The sequence below is a fragment of the Chelonia mydas genome, chromosome 1 (genome assembly GCF_015237465.2).
Source record: "Chelonia mydas isolate rCheMyd1 chromosome 1, rCheMyd1.pri.v2, whole genome shotgun sequence".
NCBI classification, from domain to species: domain Eukaryota; kingdom Metazoa; phylum Chordata; order Testudines; family Cheloniidae; genus Chelonia; species Chelonia mydas.
In genome coordinates, this window is record NC_057849.1 from 302,373,591 (window position 1) to 302,394,398 (window position 20,808).

Genomic DNA, 20,808 nt, shown 5'->3' on the forward strand with positions numbered 1-20,808 from the left:
CGCTGATTGCTTAAATGTAGTTACATTTGCTTTTCATCTGCTCAAGGATCTAGATAGTATTTATTTGTCCACGGATTATCACATTGCATCTCTTATGATTAAATGCTTTTTAAATATTAGCTTTTTTGTAATTCACTGCATCTGGCATCCAAAAAGCATTATTTCAATATTGCAAGCTGTTTGAATTTGTGAACTTGTACTCTGAAGTTTTATCTTTTAACTCCTGAACTGGTCAGTAAGTGAAATGATTTTCCTTAATTACTTTTGAATGCTGGTTGCTACTTCTGTGTTGTTCTCTAGGTTTATAAATACCCAGCATAGTCTTTGTATAAATTTCGGTTTGTCATTGGGTGAACATACTTCTAGATTATCCATTTTAAGAACACCTTTTTGGCAATGATTATAGATTATGGAATCTATTTCCCAGTTCATCTTAAATCTCAAAATGAATTCCTTCTAATCTACTAGGTTACGTTACTTATATTTTTGACACATTTCTTTATTATACAGCACTTCAAGATGCTAATGAGTTTAAAAAAAGTCTGTGTGGGGTTTGAAAAAAATGAATTTAATCCTCCTTAAACAAGGCAGCTTTCAATTTGCATTGTCAGTCTTCTACTTACCCTAGAAAATGTTATAACTTTCTCAGAGAAAGAGCAGCTTTTCTCCTTCCATTGTGCCTTAGTCGTGACTTTGGGAAGATTCAGGTTTAAGGCCCTGCTCCATTTCAGGCTGAGGGGAATTGAACTGGGTCTCCCACACTGTGGGTGAGTTCCCTAACCATGGGGCTATAGGTTAAAGGGAGGCTGCCACTCCTCCCTCAATCTCCTCAAGGTTTTGTAAATCTGATCCTCTTATTTTTGTCAATGCTCAAACTATAAATGAAAAATTTTGAGTCAGGTCGAAACAAAACATTTCACTTTGACATTAGTGAAACACTCCAGTATTTTTCAGTTCAGTTCAACTATTTGACAGACTCCAACATGAATTCACTAACAGTCTGGGTTTGATTGAAACGACTTTTTACAGTGAATAAACTATTTATTGAAAAAAATTTCACCCAGCTCTACTTCCATATTCCATTATCCTGAGTCATCTAGTTCCATATATTTATATTGCCCAGAGAAGCACATGGTCATTTAAAAAACTGAACCCTTAGCAATTAACTGCACGTGAAAAGTCATTTGGAAGGAAAGGAAAACAAAAAACCTGTCCATCTTCTTTGTGCATAAGAAACACTGTGTAGATCCAACATAATGAATTAGATGAGCCGTACATATGTCCTTCATTATTTGGTACGTTGTCCCATTGTTGAGCCTCCAGACTTTTTTTTCCTTGGATGCTTTTGAAAGATATAGCCGAAAAGTAAACCCCACTGCTGCAGCCCCTTTTCTCAGCTAACTGTTCACAAGTCAGAAGCCAGTCTCTGAAATGGGCTGTGTACTGGATTATGTCTAGAATAGACAGCTAAGCATTGTGATCCTTCATTAAACTCTAAAAAGACTGCCTTAATTTTCTGGTCATCCTCCCCTATTTTACAGATTAACAACTCTGGCAGGAATGCAAACTCTCCTGTAGATTCTCCTCTACCGCCACTACAATAGTGGAGGAATATGAGGTCTCCAAAGCCCCCGGCTCATCTTTACCTTTTGTGACCTGATGTCCTCAGCACTTTAAGACAGTTCATTCGTTGGAACCAGAAACCCACTAACTCGCTGTTAGCGTCAGATAGGTGCCCAAGTTGGAAAAGTTTGATTTGCTTACATGGAATGGCTGCTATAGGTGTATATCACTACTTTGCCACAGATGGGCACTGACTCCTGCTTACCCTAGATAAAGTAACTTTTTGGCCATGAAGTGAGGCATAACAATGAACAGATCTTCTGATTAGGTTCAGTGACCATGCAGATAAACCAGCTACTGCAGGAGAAAATTGACTTTTCAAATAGAACGGTTCTCTTGTGCCACTGGCAATGGACAGGTTTCAGAGTAACAGCTGTGTTAGTTTGTATTCGCAAAAAGAAAAGGAGTACTTGTGGCACCTTAGAGACTAACCAATTTATTTGAGCATGAGCTTTCGTGAGCTACAGCTCACTTCATCGGATGTAGGAATGCATCCGATGAAGTGAGCTGTAGCTCACGAAAGCTCATGCTCAAATAAATTGGTTAGTCTCTAAGGTGCCACAAGTACTCCTTTTCTTTTGGCAATGGACAGAACCCCAGCACTGGAGCACAGCTAAATTTATATGGGCAACAGTTCAGCGAAAGGAGTCAGTGGAACTAGCTGGAAGGTTGCAGCCTGCAACTGAGGAACACCACTACACAGCATCAGCTGCATTACTCGCCCTGTGTATTGACTCTAGAGGTAATGAAGGAAAATCAGCACCTGAGAGGAGCCTGGATTAGGCAAGAGGATGATGCTGACAAAAGCAGGGTCTCCAACGCTTGGGCCTGTATGGTTTGAATGCTAGGCATCTCTTCCTAGATGTAGGAGTGCTGCCCTGTGATCAATTGAGGTGTCAAACGAACAGTTAATAGGTTAAAATATCTAGGGACAAGTATGTGGCACTCTTAGTGAAGGGTTCTTGATTCTGGTATTCATTTCCCTTGCTGATCTGATGAATTTAGATCAATTAATCCTTTCAGAGTTCCTTTCTTCTTTTGGGCTTTTGGCTGAGGAGGGGCTAGTATTTAGGTCGTGACTTGTGCTAACCAACCAAGTACATAGCTGGGGGGTTCCAGCTGGCTTTGTATTCAGGCAGCCAGCACGAGCTGCTGCCTGTGCTACCCTTGGCTACGGAGCTTAGCAGAGATCGCACATGTCTGTCTACTGGCATGGGGAAGCATACTTCTAGCTACAGTCTAGACCTACTCCTTACATTTAGATTGCCTATAGGAGGGACACTATATGGCATAGCTCTGGTGACTTACTGGTGTAACCCCATAGTGTAGATGCAGCCTATGCTGCTAGAACTGATTTTTCCTCCACAAACAATGGTTGCTAATGTTGCAAGAGATAGTCTTCTGTTGACATAGCTGCATCTACCCTGCAGGTTAGGTTAGCATCATTATATGGGGGAAGGGTATGGATTTCACATCTAACCGATGTTAGTATGTGGTCCCAACATTTATGTGTAGACCAAACAGTAGTGTTTGCTCCCCTTGTGGTGTTATTGGAAAAATTTAATGAAGATCCTAATTTCACACAAATCTGTTTATCATATGACAGAAGAAAACAAGAGATGACTTGTTTTCAAATGAAACACTTTAGAAAAAATGTTCATGTGGTATCGGTGTTTCACATACAACTTGTATATTCACTTCATTAACACAGAATTGAGATTGCCCTGTGTTATCTTATGCCATTCCAGAACAATGAGTTTAGCAAAACTCAGATCCCTGCAATCTAGGTCCATCCTGTTCCCGTGCACTTGCTATAACAGGATGGAGAAAAATAGTAGTGCCTTGAAATGCCATGACTGACTGAGGCTGCATGATCAGTGTCCCAAAATCGCGACAGTTTTATTCCTAGTGGTCACTATAACTTCAAGCAAGCCTGTTATATCTCCCTGCATCACCCCTACTCTACTATTTCCAGTTCATGTTACCTTTCCCCTCCCATTAAGCCATTAGCACTTTAGAAACCACTAGCATGTAAAAGGTTGGTCCTTGCTGTCTGCCACCCTCTGCTGACACATACATAAAATCACAGGCAGGTACTTACTGGAGGATTTACATATGTCACAGTTCAGGTAACTATTCCCCCCCCTTCCCAGTCCTGCCAGAGCATCCACTCTAGGCTCCTGGCTCCACAACTGTCACTCTTGGAGGACCAGGGTTTTCCCAGGCTGCACAGTTTCCTGTCTTCACTAAGTTCCCCAGCAAGTCAGATTACTAAGCAGGCCTGCTTTGCATTTCTCTTCAGAGATAAACTGTTTAATTGCCCACAGTTATAAGGTACCACACGGATCTTTCCGAGCAAGCACATTTATTCTTAAGTGAAATCATTACAGAGAAGACACATTAGCATGCATGTAGGTTTTTATTGTTCAAGCCTACTGGAGATCAACTTCAAAAAGGACTCTGGCAGGTGATCAGTCCTTCAAACTCTACCAGCAAGTTTTTCTAGGCTTACAAATTAATAGCCACCTTGGCTCAGAACAAGCATACCCATGAGTGTGAAAGTCACTCCTTTGTACAAATTGGGCCTCTGATTGTCCACATATAACAGGTGATCAGACGACAAAGGTTCCCTTCTCCCAGTGAAGCTTCAAAAGGCAGTGTGCGCGCATACGCAGAGAGGGTACATTTACATACACCTCCCCCCTAGAGATTTCTTGAGAAATCCACTTAACTTTAAAAGTTCATTCTTGTCTAGCCCATTGTTTCAAAAATAGTCCTTTGAAGCTCCTACTATTCCCCAGGATTTACACTGGTCATCTTTTCCCACCACCCCCAGACCTTACATACGCTTCCACAAAACAAACGTTTGCATTTTTAATACAATGAGCTTCTAAGATACTTAAAAATTCAATATAGCTTGTCCAGGCTATTAGAGGAAATCACCATATCTGTCTCAGCACATTTCTTTGATTATATAGCTTTAGTGGTATACCAAGGTGGGTCCCATGGTCCCCCTAAGCCCCAACCCCTGCTTCAGCTAGGCCCTTCCCAATCATGCCCCTGACACATACAGTCCATTTCCCACTCCAGCCAACCCCTCCACCCCACAGGTGGTGATTGTACTTTAACTTTGTATTTCCTGGTTTTCAGAAGTTTAAATTTGCGATACCCTCAGACCCTGCCCCCCGCCCCCCATCCCTGTTTACCTAGGGAGCCATGGAGAGGGGCTCAGATACCCCCAGGAGAAGCAGGGGCCCCTTAAAACTGGAACAGGTACACACAATTGCTTGCTGGGAGGGTAGAAGTTGGGGGTTAGGGGCGAAAAACAGGGGAGAGTAGTTTGGGGCTATGGCAAGGAGAGGGGAGAGAAGTTGGGGTCTCAGTCTGGTGGAATGGGAGAGGAGAGGTGGTACACTAGGAAGAGGGAACATGGGGGTCGGGGGGAAGGAGCTCTGTCAGCTCCCATATTCTGTTGTATCCCCATTTCCAATGAACTGCCCCCTTCCGGGTCCATTAAGCCCATAGCACTTTAGAAGCTATTTGCCGGTGCAAAATTTCCTCCTTACCGTCAGGCACCTTCTACTTGTGCATATGCATCTCAAAGGCAACTACTTAGAGAAGGGCTTGTCTAAATGATGAGTTAGTCCACATTAGAAGGACGATTATGTAGTTTGAGCTGTACACTGAGGTGGATCCTGCACCTTCACTGAGTCTCCCATCCTTGTTTCAGCCAAGCCTTCTCTGCTAAATGACCTCAAAGTGACTGTCTCCTTTTTTCATTTTCTACCACTTTACCACTGGTATTAGGAAGCTAGGAAAAAGAACCAAATCAACACATTGGGGGAAAAGGTTGGGTAATTGGCAAAACAGCTTAGCACTCAAGGATCTGAATGTGGAGGAGACTTAAAAGTAATTGTAAGTCAGAGTTACAGAAGCTTTCTGCAGCCTGAACCCCAAGCAAGGGGAAAAAAATTCATAGGAAGGGTTACAGATCAAACTGGATGAGCAGGCATCTCAAACAGGTTATTAAGAGAAAGAAGAAATCCTCAAAGGAATGGAAGATAGGATGGATTAGCAAGGAAAGCTACCTCTTGCACATCAGAAAGAGCAGGGAAAGAATGAGAACTGCCAAAAGCCAAGCAGAGTTGGACCTTGCAGAAGAAATTAAAACCAATAGTACAAGATTCTATAGCCATATAAACAAATAAGTGAAGAAGTGGGACCACGAAGCACTGAAGATAGGGTGAAAATTAAAGATAATCTGGACGTGGCCCAATACCTGACTAAATACTTTGCCTCAGTTTTTAATAAAGGGTAATGAGGAGATATGGGGTAGTGGCAGGGTGGCTAATAGAAATGACGATATGGAAGTAGAAATTACTATATCTAACGTGGAAGTCAAACTCACAGTTTAATCGGACCAAATCAGGGTGCCTGAATGATCTCCAGCCAAGAACAGTAAAGAAAGTGGCACATGAAATTGCAAGCCCAATAGCTAGGATTTTTAATGAACCCGTAAACTCAGGGACTGGAGAACTGCTAATATAGTACTTATTTTTATCTGAGAAACTACAGACCTGACAGTTTGACATCAAACTGCATGCAAGGTCCTGGAACAAATTTTGAAAGAGAAAGGAGTTAAGGGCATACCATTTACCTACAACTTGGATAATACACAACATGGTTTTACAAAAGGGAGATCTTGACAGACCAACCTGATCTCCTACTTTGAGGAGATAAGTGATTTTTAGACATAGAAAATGCAGTAGACCTTATCTCCCTGGATTTCAGTAAGGTATTTGATATAGTTCCACATGGGAAATTAGTTAAATTCAAAAAGATAGGGATTAATATGAGAATTGGAAGGTGCACAAGAAACTGGTTAAAGAGGAGACAATGTGAACTGTCAGGCTAGAGGAAGGTTACTAATGGAGTTCCTCAGGATCGGTCTTGGGACCGATCTTATTTAACATTTTCACTAATGACCTTGGAACAAGAAGTGGGAGTGTGCTAATAAAATTTGTGGACGACACAAAAGGTCATGTCAATATGGAGAAGGACTGGAATTTCATGCAAGAAGATCTGGACAACATTCAAAACAGGAGTAATAGAAATGGGATGAAATTTAATAGTGCAATGTGCAAGGTCATGCACTTAAGGACTAACAAGCAGAGGAAGATAAAGAACTGAGTGTACTGGTTGATCACAGGAGGACTGTGAGCCACCAATGCCATGCAGCCCTAAGATACATCAGGCGAGGTATTTCCAGTAGACATAGGGAAGCGTTAGTACCATTATACAAGGTACTGGTGAGACCTCATCTGGAATACTGTGTGGAATTCTGCTCTCCTATGTTTAAGAAAGATTAAACAAACTAGAACAGGTGCAGAGAAGGGCTACTAGGATGATCTGAGGAATGGAAAACCTACCTTATGAGAGGAGACTCAAAGAGCTTGGCTTGTTTATCCAACCCAAAAGAAGGCCGAGGGGAGATGCAGTTGCTCTCCATAAATTCATCAGCAGGATAAATACCAGGGAGGGAAAGGAGTTCTTTAATTTAAGAACCATTGGACATAAACTGGCCATCAACAAGTTTAAGCTTGAAATTAGGCAAAGGTTTCTAACCATCTAATGAGTGAAGTTCTGGAACAGCCTTCCAAGGGAATAAGTGGGGGCAAAAAAACCTAACTGGCTTCAGGACTGAGCTTGGTAAACTGGTGGGGATGGTATGATGAGACTACCTACAACGGCATGTGACCCATCTGCAACTGCTAGTAGTAAATATCCTCAATGGCCAGAGATGGGACATTAGATGGGGATGGCTTTGGGTTACTACAGACAATTCTTCTGCAGGTGTCTGGCTGGTGGGTCTTGCCAACATGTTCAGGGTCCAATGGATCCCTATTTGGGGTCAGGATGGATTTTTCCCCCCAGGATTAGATGGGCAGAAACACTGGTCTTTTTTTGCTTTCCTCTGCAGCATAGGGCACAGATCATGTACATGTTTAAACTACAGTAAATGGTGGATTCACAGAAACTTGAAGTCTTTAAATCATGTTATGAGAACTTCAGTAATTCAGCCAGACATTATGGGTCTATTACAGGAGTGGGTTGGTGAGATTCTATGGCCTACAGTAGGTTGGACTAGATGGTCCCCTCTGGCATTAAAGTTTGAGTTATGTTTGCAATAAATCCATAGTGGTAATTTTTTCCAGAAATCAACAGAATTTATTCTAATCCCATGTGCAGAAAATTAAAGTAGCCATAGTAGTAAGTCATTTTTCTCTGGCACTATTTAATTACATGCACATCATAGCATCAGGTGAAATGCAAACTTATTTTCATATTCCAACTCATTTACTACCTACAGAGACTTAGACAAAAGAAATTAGTAAGGAAGTAACAACATTAAACAAAGCGTGCCAGCCATGTTTGATATAAAAAACCCACCACCTTAAAAGGAATAATGCAAATGACTTAATTAAAATTGGAAAATCAGCAGTAACTATAGGTTTCAGAGTGGCAGCCATGTTAGTCTGTATCACCAAAAAGAACAAGGAGTCCTTGTGGCACCTTAGAGACTAACAGATTTATTTGGGCATAAGCTTTCATGGGCTAAAACCCACTTCATTGGATGCATGCAGTGGAAAATACAGTAGGAAGTATATATTACACACACAAAAAAATGGATGTTGCCATACCAACTCTAACCAGACTAATCGATTAAGGTGGGCTATTATCAGCAGGAGAAAAAAAAAAAAAAAAAAAAAAACCTTTTGTAGTGATAATCAGGATGGCCCATTTCAAACAAACAGTTGACAAGAAGGTGTGAGTAACAGTGAGGGGAAAATTAGGATGGGGAAAGAGTTTTTACTTTGTGTAATGACTTATCCACTCCCAGTCTTTATTCAAGCCTAATTTAATGGTGTCCAGTTTGCAAATTAATTCCAGTTCTGCAGTTTCTCATTGGAGTTGGTTTTTGAAGTTTTTTTGTTGAAGAATTGCAACTTTTAGGTCTGTAATTGAGTGTCCAGGGCGGCTGAAGTGTTCTCCGACTGGTTTTTGAACGTTATAATTCTTGGTGTCTGATTTGTGTCCATTTATTCTTTTGCGTAGAGACTGTCTGGTTTCGCCAGTGTACATGGTAGAGGAGTGTTGCTGCACATATCACATCCCGCTGATAATAGCTCACCTTAATTGATTAGTCTCGTTAGATATTACACACACCCTCACCCACCCACTGTATTTTCCACTGCATGCATCCGATGAAGTGGGTTTTAGCCCACAAGAACTCCCCATTCTATTACCAATAACTATAGTATTTATCCTTTATGGTTCCATTCTCAGGAAACACTAGCACCCTCAGTTCATCCAAGGATCAAAACGTACTTCACAAAATTATTAAACTTCATTAACTCCTCTAAGCAGCAGGTAGATACTATCCATATTTTAATGACAAAAAAAAGGAGTGCCTTGTCCAATGTCACATAGGGCTTATTTACACAGTGTGTTAGTCCACACTAGAGGGGTGTACATGCTAGCATGTTGCATACTAAATGGCACATGTTGATCATGCTGGCATGTAGTAAAAGTTCCCCAGTGCTCATTAATATAGTACTATTTGAAATGGGCTATGTTAATGCACACTAGGGAAATTTTTATGCACACCAGTGGGCTCCACATGAGCCTTTTGCGCACTACCTGGCTCATGTCGTTAGAATGGACACCCTTTTAGTGTCGAGTAAATCATTTAGACAAGCATATAGTTATTGGTGATGCCAGTAACAGAACTCAGTTGTCCTTTCTCCCAGTCTCACATCTCAAGTAAAAGACCACCTTCCCTCCCTTATTCTCCCCTTAACATGTGCACATAATTCTTAGTTGCATAGGCTGAATTTAAATGCATGCATTAAAGGAGAGGAAAAAAAGTATCCCGTATACCACGTAGTTCATGTTCAGTTGTTCAGGGAAATTGTTCTGATCATAATCAATAACCTGCTTTAAATGCAAATCTGAACACAACATTAACTATGGTCTGAACCCACACTTCCAAACAATGGACAAAGTGCTTAGAATCTGAAGTAATAAACAGCCCAGAGATCATTTGAGTGTATTCATAGATTTTGAAGGCCAAAGGCATAATTGTGATCTACTCTGATCTCCTGCATAATACAGGCCATGACTTCCCTGAATTAATTCACACTTTAAATAGGGCATAAAACTTTTAGAAAAGCATCCAATCTTGATTTTAAAATGTAGAGTGATGGAGAATCCAGCACAACCCTTGGTAAGTTGTTCCAATGGTTAATTACCCTTACTGTTGATTTTTGCACCTTATATCTATCCTGAATTCATCTAGCTTCAACCTCCAGCCACTGGAGCTTCTTGTATCTTTGCATGCTCAACAGAAATAAATCACCCCTTAACCTTCTTTATGATAAAATAAATAGACTGAACTCCTCGAGTCTCTCTCTCTGATTAAAGGATTGGAAAACAAATCACTCTAGGAGCTCTTCTCTGAACCCTCTCCAATTTTTCAGTATCCTTCTTGAAGCATGGACATCAGAGTAGATACAATATTCCAGCAGTGATCACACCAATGCCAAATACAGGAAGTAATATAATCTCCCTACTCCTACTCAAGATTCCCATTTATATAACAACGATTCTCATTAGCTGTTTTAGCCATAGCATCACACTGGCTACATTTGCACTGCAACATAAGCCTGGCATTAGTGGAACTCAAATCTACAGTCACTGGGTTTGAAAACCTGGGGCTTGAGCATCAACACTTGAGCCTGGGCCTGACACAGGGGCTCCAGCATCGACATTGCAGTACCCAGACCCAAGTCCAACCAACCATAACCCAGACTCCCTAGTGCTCTCCTGAGATGTGGCCGCTCTTAGCCTTTTGTTCATGCTGCAGCGTGGGAAAACTTGACTGTCCACCCTGCACGTTAAAGAAAAACTGTCACAGCCCGAATTCCCAACGGATTATGAAGAGCTGTCTTTTGGAACTGCACGCTCCCAGCAAGCAGAGCCAGCAACATGGAGGAGTCACCATTTTGAAGAGCTTCTCTTGCTTGGGTTTTCACTCCCATTTCAGGAAGCGGGAAGAGCTTTCGTAAGATGCTGGTGGACAATTTGGCAGCATTTTATGACCCACCAAAGGCACCTGAAAGAGCTAACAGAGCAGGAGAAAGAGGACGCTAAACAATACAAACATGGAAGACAAACTGGCTGATGCTGCTCAGGACTCTCAGTATAGCTGTTGATGACACTATGTAGACCAGTGCTTTTTACAGTCACGTGGATCTCTGATGACAGACAGTGGGTTCAGAGTTTTCACATGAAAAAGAGCTACATTTTTGAAGCTTTGTGAGCAGCTTGTCTCGAATCTCCAGCACCGTGACATAAATGAGGATGGCCATATCAGTCCAGAAGCAGGTTGCTATAACTCTCTGAAAGCTTGCTATCCCAGACAGGTCTATTGCTAACCAGTTTGGTGTTGGAAAGTCAACTGTGGATAAAAGGGTGGCCAGGGCACAGTCTGATGTGATCAGGCATGTGATTATACCCAAAGAGGGTGAGCATAAACAAATCCTTTAAATAACTGCTGACTTTGAGAGAATGGACTTTCCAAACTACACCCACAATTTGCCCTTCTCAAGAAGCACATGAGTACCTGAAGCACAGGGTACTACTCTATTATGATGCAGGCCCTTGTGGACCACAGCAGCAGATTTATGGACACTAACATGGGCTCTACAGGAAAAGTTCATGATGCTGGGTTTTCTGCCTGATCGCATGTTTGGCAGATTGAAACCCCACTGATGCCCACTTGGACCCCAGTATCATCAATGCTGTTTGCATTATTGTGGCTTGTTGTGCTCTGCACAATCGTTGTGCAAACAAAGATGAGCCATTTGCCCTGAATGGACCTATGACAGTAATGGATTGCTGAACCAGTACACTCAGTGTACCTGTCACAGCTGAAGCAGGATGCTGCAAGTCAACGGAAATGCTCTGTGCTCCTAGATTATGGACTTGCATAGGCCAAGGGAAGGGGGAGAACAGTACTGTAAACTCGCAAAACCATTCATAAACATAGAGGTACTACCACACCACAAAATGAAGTGGGGGGGGGGGGGGAAGGATACTGTCAGTGTACACAATGAACAGATGGGTATTCATTATTATGAAATTTTTTATGGATGAGAGGTTTGTTAATGTAATGGGGAGAAACTGCATTTACAGTATTGATTTATGTACACACAGTTTTATTAAGTAAGTGTTGATACAACCTACCTGTTGTATTTACCTTACCTTGTATTATCTTTATCATTCAACAATCACATAAAATGTGATGTAGTGATAGCAATAACTTTTTTTAAATTATAAAGAAACCACCATGTTGAAGCACTGCCAGACGGACCAGCTGCCGTTAGACCACCAAACAGCAGTAATAAGCCAACACCACAAAGTGCATAAATAAACTGAAGAGCGCAAACAAAATCCCCTAATTTTGCATGTCCCCTGCCATGTTCTCCTTTCGTTGTGCATTTAGCATGCACTTGAGGCCTACACACCCGTACAGTGGCATCAGGAAGGTGGTGGACTGCAAGGGGGAGGCTGGATAAAGGAGAGGGAGAGGGTCAGTACGGAGGTGGAAGTGTGCTAGGAGTAGATTCTCCCTGCCCTGCTGCTGCTAAGAGCCATTTGCACAGGCTACCCAACCATGGAATTGTCCAAAGTATTCTTACGGAGAGGGGGACTCAGGCCGTGGTATGGGTGTAACAGAAGCCTGAACTCTTGAGGCCTTTAGCAAAAGCAGCTGCTCAGACAGGTCTTTTCCCTCAATGGACATTCCTGTTCCAGAAACAGCAATGCAAGTATTTGCTCACGTACTGTAATTCTGTCCTAGAGCTCTGTGGCCTGTCTGTGCCTTTCCGTCTGCCTCTCCACTTCTTGTGAATCCTTCTCTCTTTGGTACTGCACCTGCTTGTTGGCCCTGTCCAGAATGTAAACCATAAGTTCATCATAAAAATGCATCATCCTCTTGGACCAGTCCGTGATGGTATGGAGTCAGACAGAACTGTACAGACAGACAGAGGGAGGGGTTGGTCTCATGGTGGAGTTTGAGCCTGGGCTTATGCTACAGTATAGACATGCGCACTGAGAGCTCATGTTCAGCTGATTTTTAAACAATGATTCCCAATAAACAGTCACCACTTCCCAAGATCAAGTTCCCACATTCTGTAAGTGTGGCCTGCACTCTATGTTCCTAGATGTTTATGACCTTACATTTGGCATATTGAAACACAGTTTGCTTCTGCCCATGCTGTAGCAGGGAATTGTTATTTATCACTCCACCAATCTTTGTGGCATCTTCAAACTTTATCAATACTGATTTTATGTTTTCTTCCAGGTCATTAATTTTGAAATTTCAATAGCACATGGCCAACAAAAAAGTAGGTTAAATGTCATTTTCATGCATTAAGGAGTGGGAGAGGCTGCTCCACAAAAGGTTAAACCTAGCTGTTCATAAAATGCCATTTTAGACTATAAGAGTCAAAAGATAGGTGTCAATGTTTTCTGATTAATAAAGGAATATATTGGCACATATCTATATTTTAAGATCTGAAATGAAGATTAACTGGTTCATCTGCTGTCATTTAGAATTAAAATAGTTTCCTTGTTTTATCTGAGCCAAATCATGCTACTTACATTATAGCTTCTTACAGTTAAATGCATAAGACATTTCCAGGTTCAACACATATAAACTGTTATATATAATAAGCTGAATATCAATATTAATCTATTAAATGATTACGCGGCTACTTGCCATAGTGTTAATGTGCTATAGAATACATGCAAATGATTAGCAGTGTGCAGAAATTAAGTAAATATTGAAATAGTTTGTGAATTTATCAATAAGTAGTTTAGGAGCAACTAACATTTTTCCCCACCCACATGGTTGTGTTTTGTTCAAAATGCAGGACAGTAAGTTTAGCAAGGAATCAATGTGCGTTAATGTAGTTTCAAGAAAAACAAAATACTCAGTTCTCTTAAGAGGATACTGTGGAAGGCTACAGTTCTACATGATATATCAACAACAAGCAGGACATGAATTATACACAGCTGGAAAAGCTCACATCTACGGCTTTGTTTTGCTCATGAATATATTGTTAAATAGCCTAAAGAAATTTTTGGTCCAGTAAATTAAGCTGTTATAGCTGTAGAAGGAAGAAGGGCACAGCATGTACTAATTAGCAGAAAATGGTAGTTAAAAGACATTCACTTTATTAAAATCATTCTTGTATGTTGACATATAAAAGCCACTGTTTTGCCCACTACTAGGTCACCTGCTTGACTGCTAGCATTAAAGAGTTTTCATACCATTAAACAAAGCAAATTTTCATGTTCCCAAAGAAAACAGACTATTCATAAAAAGTTTTCCATATTCAAATAGAGCCTTCTATATGCTGCAGCTGAAATTCTGATTTTCATAAGCTACCAGAAGACAGTTATTTGTTTAAGGGACATTGGTTTTCTACTTTTACATAACAAACCAGTATCCAAGACATTAAGCCTGCCTTCTATTCCTTTCCATTTGAAATCAAAAGTACCATCCAGTCACCAAAAAAAAAAACAAAAAACAAAACAAAACAAAAAAAACACAAACCTTCTCATAAATTCTATTTTACAATATGTTCAGTATTTCACCAATTTTACCTTAAGAGAAACATCAATTTAAGACAATCTAATGGAAAGAGCTTCATATTTTCAATATTGTATTTAAGGAAAGTTTCAGTGATAAATATCATTAAGATATTCTGTGAAGAAGCTATTTAACTAGCATGATATTTGAGAACGTTTTAACTATGGTAAATACATTTAGTTATCAAAATGGATACAACTAAATATAAAATTTATACAAAATATAAGATTTGAATCAAATTATGCAAATAGTGTTCCACAAAAAAGTAATGACTAACATTAAAAGTTTAGCATCACTCAGATTAGTCAGTCAGTCTCTTTGAAAAGGTATGTCATTGTAGAAGCAATTACATTTGCCATTTCAAATGTAGGTTAAGGACCTTTCATGCCATTAGCATAATGTATACTATGAGTAACTAGTTTTAATCAGAAATTTTAAAATAGATGGACATACATGAGAACTGAGTAGCTCAATGTATTTATCAGACAGTTACAGGGTACTCCACACTGCTGACCCCGGTCCCTATACCAGCAGGGACCTTGGGAAACTGTGCAGTGCGGAGCAAGCTGTAGAATGATCGCGAGAACTGTCTGCAACATTTTTTGAGACTTATTTTTGTTTTGACCCAATTTGTCAAAATCAAAACATTCTGCAGACCGTGCTGAGTTTGGAAAAACTCTGATACAACCTTGCCTACCAGACAGGCTTCAAAACTTGCCTCATTTCCTACTAACTTGCCTGCCTGACTCCTCAGCAGCCCGACTGGCAGGCTGCTGGGAAGCCCAGGACTCCTGGCTCCTAGCACTCCATCCAGTGGCTAATATGGAGTCAATAGTCTGGAAGCCTTGACTCTCAGCTCCTCAGCAGGCCAGGCCATCAGGGCTTCCAGGCAACCGCCCGGTAGACTGCCTTAGAGCCAGAGCCTACAGTAGAGCTGGGAACAGAATTTCTAAACTTTTGGTTTTTATTCAGATCAGAATGAAACCAAATTTGAAGTCTTAAAATCCTCCATGAAATAGAATTACCACTCTCAGTCTCTCTCTCTCTCCCTCCAGAAAGCAGTTTTAATACAGCCTGTTATGCATAAACTACCAACCTCAACAGGTGGCTGGGTACTTGCACTTTGTATTTTGTCCCTCCTGGAATTGTACTATACTGAGCCATTTTAATACTCCCTGGTGTACAGTGCATATGCTTATGTATTCCCATCCTCCATCCACACACATGCTGGAGATGAATGCGTGATTGAGTAGATGGTGTCGACAGGAGGGCTCTGACTTGCTTGAACATTGGACACTGTTCTAGGAAGAAGGACTGCTGGGGAAAGATAGGGTCCATCTGACCAATAAGAGAAAGAGCATCTTGGGACACCAATTTGCCAACATAGTGAGGAGGTCTTTAAACTAGATTCAAAAGGGGCAGGTGTCAAAAGCCCACAGGCAAGTATGAAGTAAGGTGACCTTAACAGATGTCTAAATGGAAAATAATAGGGTCAAAGGAGCAACCAGAGAGGTATCAGTGGGAGAAATGTGCTGGGATATTGGTACAAAGGAGTACAGCTTGTTCAGGAGACTGCAGGGGGGAGTGAAGAATATATACACTTGTTTTGAGGTCCAGAAGTGGGCAAGAGAGTCACAGGATGAATATAAAGGGGGGGCAGCAGAAAAACAGTGGTGATGTCATGGCAGGGGTCTATTATAGACACCAAATCAGGACAAGGTGGTGGAGGATACATTTCTAGAGCCAACTGCAGAAATATCCAACACACAAGACCTGGTAGTAATGGGGAATTTTAACTACCCAGACATCTGTTGGAAAAGTAATATAGCAAGACACAAAACATCCCATAAGTTCTTGGAATGCAGTGGAGACAATCTTTTGTTACAGAAAGTGGAGAAAGTAATTGAGGGAAACCATTTTAAGCCTAATTCTGACTAACAAGGAGGCACTGGTTGTGATTCTGAAGGCTGAAAACAGTTTTGGTGAAAGTGATCATAAACTGCTAAATTTTATGATTCTAAGGAAAGGAAGGAGTAGAAGCAGCAGAAAAAGTCTTTTTTTGAAGTCAATTGTCCTTACACAAAAACAGAACTGGTACATAAGGTCCCATGAGAAGAAAATGAAAGGGTGATTGTGAAACTGCCAGCTCACCTGAACTCCAAGAGACAATATTAAAGGCAAAAGAACAAAACTATCCCAATGCAAAAGATAGACCGGAAGAACCCAATATGGCACCATCACTATCTCTATAATGACCTGAAAAATCAAAAAGGAATTGACGAACAATGGAAGCAGACAAATTGCCAAGGATGAGTACAAAAGAATAGTACAAGTATGTAGGGACAAAATCAAAAAGGATAAGAGACAAAATGAGTTACACCTAGCAAGAGACGTAAGAGGCAATAAGAATAGGTTCTTTAAATACATTAGAGAAAACAAAGCAAATTGTAGGTCCTCTACTTAGGGAGGAAAGAGTTAATGGCATCAAGAAGGCTGAGGTATTTAATGCCTATTTTGCTTCAGTCTTCACTGAAAAAGTTTATGGTAACCAGATACTCAGCACAATCATCATCATCAACAAGGCGAAAGAATGCAAGCCAAAATAGGGAAAGAATGGGTTAGAGTATTTAGATAAGTTAGATGTATTCAAGTCAGCAAGGCCTGATAAAAAACATACACCCTATGGTGAATGGTAACTAGCTGATCTTGGAAACATTAGCGATCTTTGAAAACTTATGGAGGACGGGTGAAGTCTCAAAACATAATACCTATATTTTCAAAGGGGAACAGAGAGGACCTGGGGAATCATAAAGCAGTCAGCCCAACTTCAATACGTGAACAGATACTGGCACAAAATTAACAATCAATTTGTAAGCACCTAGAGCATAATAGGGTTATAAAAAATAGCCAGCATGTATTTGTCAAGAACAAATAATGACAAACCAACCTATTTCCTCCTTTGACAGGGTTACTGGCCTAGAGGATGTGGGGGGTGCTGGAGAGGGGAAAGCTGTGGATGAGATATATCTAGATTTTAATAAGGCTTTTGACATAGTCCCACATGACCTTCTCCTAAGCAAACTAGAGAAATGTGGTCTAGAGAAAACTCCTATGAGGTGGGTGCAAAACTGGTTGAGACACGGTACTCAGAATAATTATTGATGCTTTGCAGTTACACTGGAGGACATATCTAGTGGGGTCCCATAGGGTCTGTCCTGGGTCTGGTACTATTTGATATTGTCATTAATGACTTAGATAATGGAGTGGAGAGAAAGCTTATAAAATCTGAAATTACACCAACCTGATAAGGTTTCTATCACTTTGGAGAATAAGATTAGTATTCACAGTGACTTTGATGAATTGTAGATTAAAGACAAGCATTACACTTAGGAAGGGGGAAAAAAAAAAAAACAAAAAAAACAAATGCACACCCGAAATGGGGAATAACTGGCTAGACAGTAGTACTGCTGAAAAGGATCTGGGGGTTATACTGAATGAGTCAAAAATGTGATGCAGTTGCAAAAGACTAATTTTATTCTGGGCTGTGTTAGCAGGAGTGTCATACGTAAGACACGGGGAGGGAGGGAAGGGGGGGCAACTGTCCCACTCTGCTTGACACTGGGGAGGCCTCACCTGAGGTACCGTGCCCAGTTTTGGGTACCATACTTTTCGAAAGATGTGGACAAACTGGAAAGAGTCCAGAGGAGGGAGACAAAAATGATGAACAGTTTAGAAAACCTGACTTGTGCCCCGATTTTTTTTTTTTTTTTTTTTTTTTTTACACACACACTCTTTTCTCATGTTTAGTCTTGAGAAAAGACGACTGGTGGGGAGTAGGGAGAGCTGATAGTCTTTAAATATGTTAAGGTCTGTTACAAAAAGGATGTTGATCAATTGTTCTTTATGTCCACTAAAGGTGGGACAAAAAATAATTGGCTTAATCTGCAGCAAAGGAGATATTATGGGTTAGATATTATGAAAACACATTATAAGGATAGTTAAGCACCGGAATACATTTTGAAGGGAGGTTGTGGAATCCCCATTGTTGGAGATTTTTAAGAATAAGATTTAAAAATATATATATACACAAACACCACACAGCTGTCAGAGATGATCTAGGTTTACTTGATCCTCCCTCAGCACAGGGAGTTGGACTGGACAACCTCTCGAGGTCCCATCTAGCCTTATGTTTCTACGATTCTACATTGTACACTAGCGTAATATAGCCAATGTGTGCTTTTGGCACGTGTACCATTATTGTACTCTGAGCAGTAGAGTCAACTGCCCATGAATGCATATGAGAAAGGAGAAAGTGCTCAAATATCCTATTTGCACTCCTCTTTTATTTTTAGTTTAGTTTAACTTGGCAGTCAGGGCACAAGATCTGAAATTATAAGAGTGCAATTCTGGGAGTGCATGCACCTGAAAACCCCAGACTAAATTATTTCACGGTGCAGTAATCCTCTAGAAACCTATTGCCTCTAGTATTTTATTTCCATTAAAAATTAAAACTATTTCATAAAAGAAGGTCCTATCCAGGCCCTTGATCATTATTAATATAGGTATATCAGTGACAGCTATTTAGACAGCTCCATTTGTATCAAGCGGTCTAAAGCCAAAAGCAATTCTTAAAAAATTAAGACAAGTATCTCTTATTGTGACATTACATTTGAAAGTGTTAATGCAGTACCTGATAACCATTATATATTACACACTACTAACATCTAGTATGAAGCATACTCCACTACATTGGGTTTTCTCTTTGGAAGACCTTAAAGGATGTACACTTATTGATATCTAACTATAACTGTAATTTTGCTATAAATTGAAGCAATTTAGAAGGATCTTTATTTTGTTACTAAAGGCTTATTTGGATACTCTGCATTATATTTTCTTGCATTAATGAACATTTTTAAAGTTATATTTTCCATCAGATGAGGATCAAAGTTATGTCTACAAAGTTTCCAGACAGCTTTGTATGTCACTTGTCTTTAGACTGGGGTAGGAAACACACACCAATGTGTGTTTGCAGAGCACCTTGCAGAATGAGGCCCTAATCAAAACTGGGTCCCAGGGTTTAAAATAAATAAATAAAATCACGCTTTTCTACATCTACATGACCTTCCCATTTCAACTCCACTTCAGAAGTCTGGCAATGCCCACTAAACATTTATTACATCCAAGCATCAAGACTGCTGAAACAAATGAAGACTTGAGTCAATTTAATATATTTTTTAAATTTGCGATTAGTCATGAGATTAAAATAAATGATTAACCACAGTTTTAATTGCACTGTTACACTAAAACAGAATACCTTTAATTTAAATATTTGTGGCTGTTTTGTAATTGAAATCAATATATTTGAAAATGTAGAACACAGAATACAAAGTTTACAGTGCTCACTTTATTATTTTGATTATAAATATTTGCACTGTAAAAAAGTACTTTTAATTCATCTCATACTATTTTGCTTTTTTACAGTGCAAATATTTATAATCAAAATAATAAAGTGAGCACTGTAAACTTTGTATTCTGTGTTGAAATTGAAATCAATATTTGAAAATGTAGAAATCCACCCAAAAATATTTATTTAAATTGGTATTATTGCTTAACAGTGCAATAAAAGCCGCGATTCAATTTTTAACTGAGTTAATTTGTTTTGAGTTAATCACTTGAGTTAACTGTGATAGACAGCCCTTCTTTAAAGTTATTCCCACCTATTGCAAATGGAGTATGATGCAACATAACATTCTCTTTAAATTCTGTTATTTTACTATTTACCCCATGCTCCACCCTTCCAAATTCCAAATTCAATTACTGTATATTTTGTTAAGGTGGTTTGGGAAGAAGGATTGACTGTACCACTTAGCCAAGAAAGCACTTTATGAGTGGTAGGGTCTGAACAACTGAAGAGCCCTACACATCACAATTTATACTTTTTTTTTTTTTTTTTTCTTAAAAACACTAAGAAAGTGTTACAAACCATGCTTAAAACAGGGGTGGGAGGGAGGATATCTAAAAAACAGTAACTTACCCTCAAGGCTTCAATTACAAGATCCCGTGCTTCCAGTTCCCCTTCCATTACACTAAGGAGCATCCGCAGTTCTTGCTTGCTCAGATTATCCACATCAAACTCTCTTTTCTGTAAGAGAAATACAATTGATGAATACACTATTTAAATGCGGGTATGATGGTTACAGTAGGTAGGGGGAAAGCCAAGATAAAAACCACAAAGCAAAAACAAAAAAGAAAGGGCATGATAGTAGTGCTAGTTTCTGCTGACGTAGTCAAAGTCTGTCAGCATTTCTATCACAGACCATATTTTTCTAAGGTTTATTATTGTGTTGTAAATATTTGACATGATCTGAATTGTAACAATCAGGGTCAAGGTGAGTATCAAGTAGTTTTACCCTTTTTATTTAAGATGAAGTACGAGGAGTTTACCAGTACGACATGCTGTTTTC

General features: G+C 39.9%; 1 protein-coding gene across 1 annotated transcript in view; it reads right to left on the minus strand.

Moving 5' to 3' along the window:
- CTTNBP2 (cortactin binding protein 2) overlaps positions 1–20,808 on the minus strand; it is a 197,079-nt gene that overhangs the window by 159,703 nt on the left and 16,568 nt on the right. Inside the window, 1 exon segment of the mRNA XM_037888921.2 lies at positions 20,379–20,486. Coding sequence (XP_037744849.1) covers positions 20,379–20,486 — 108 coding nt within the window.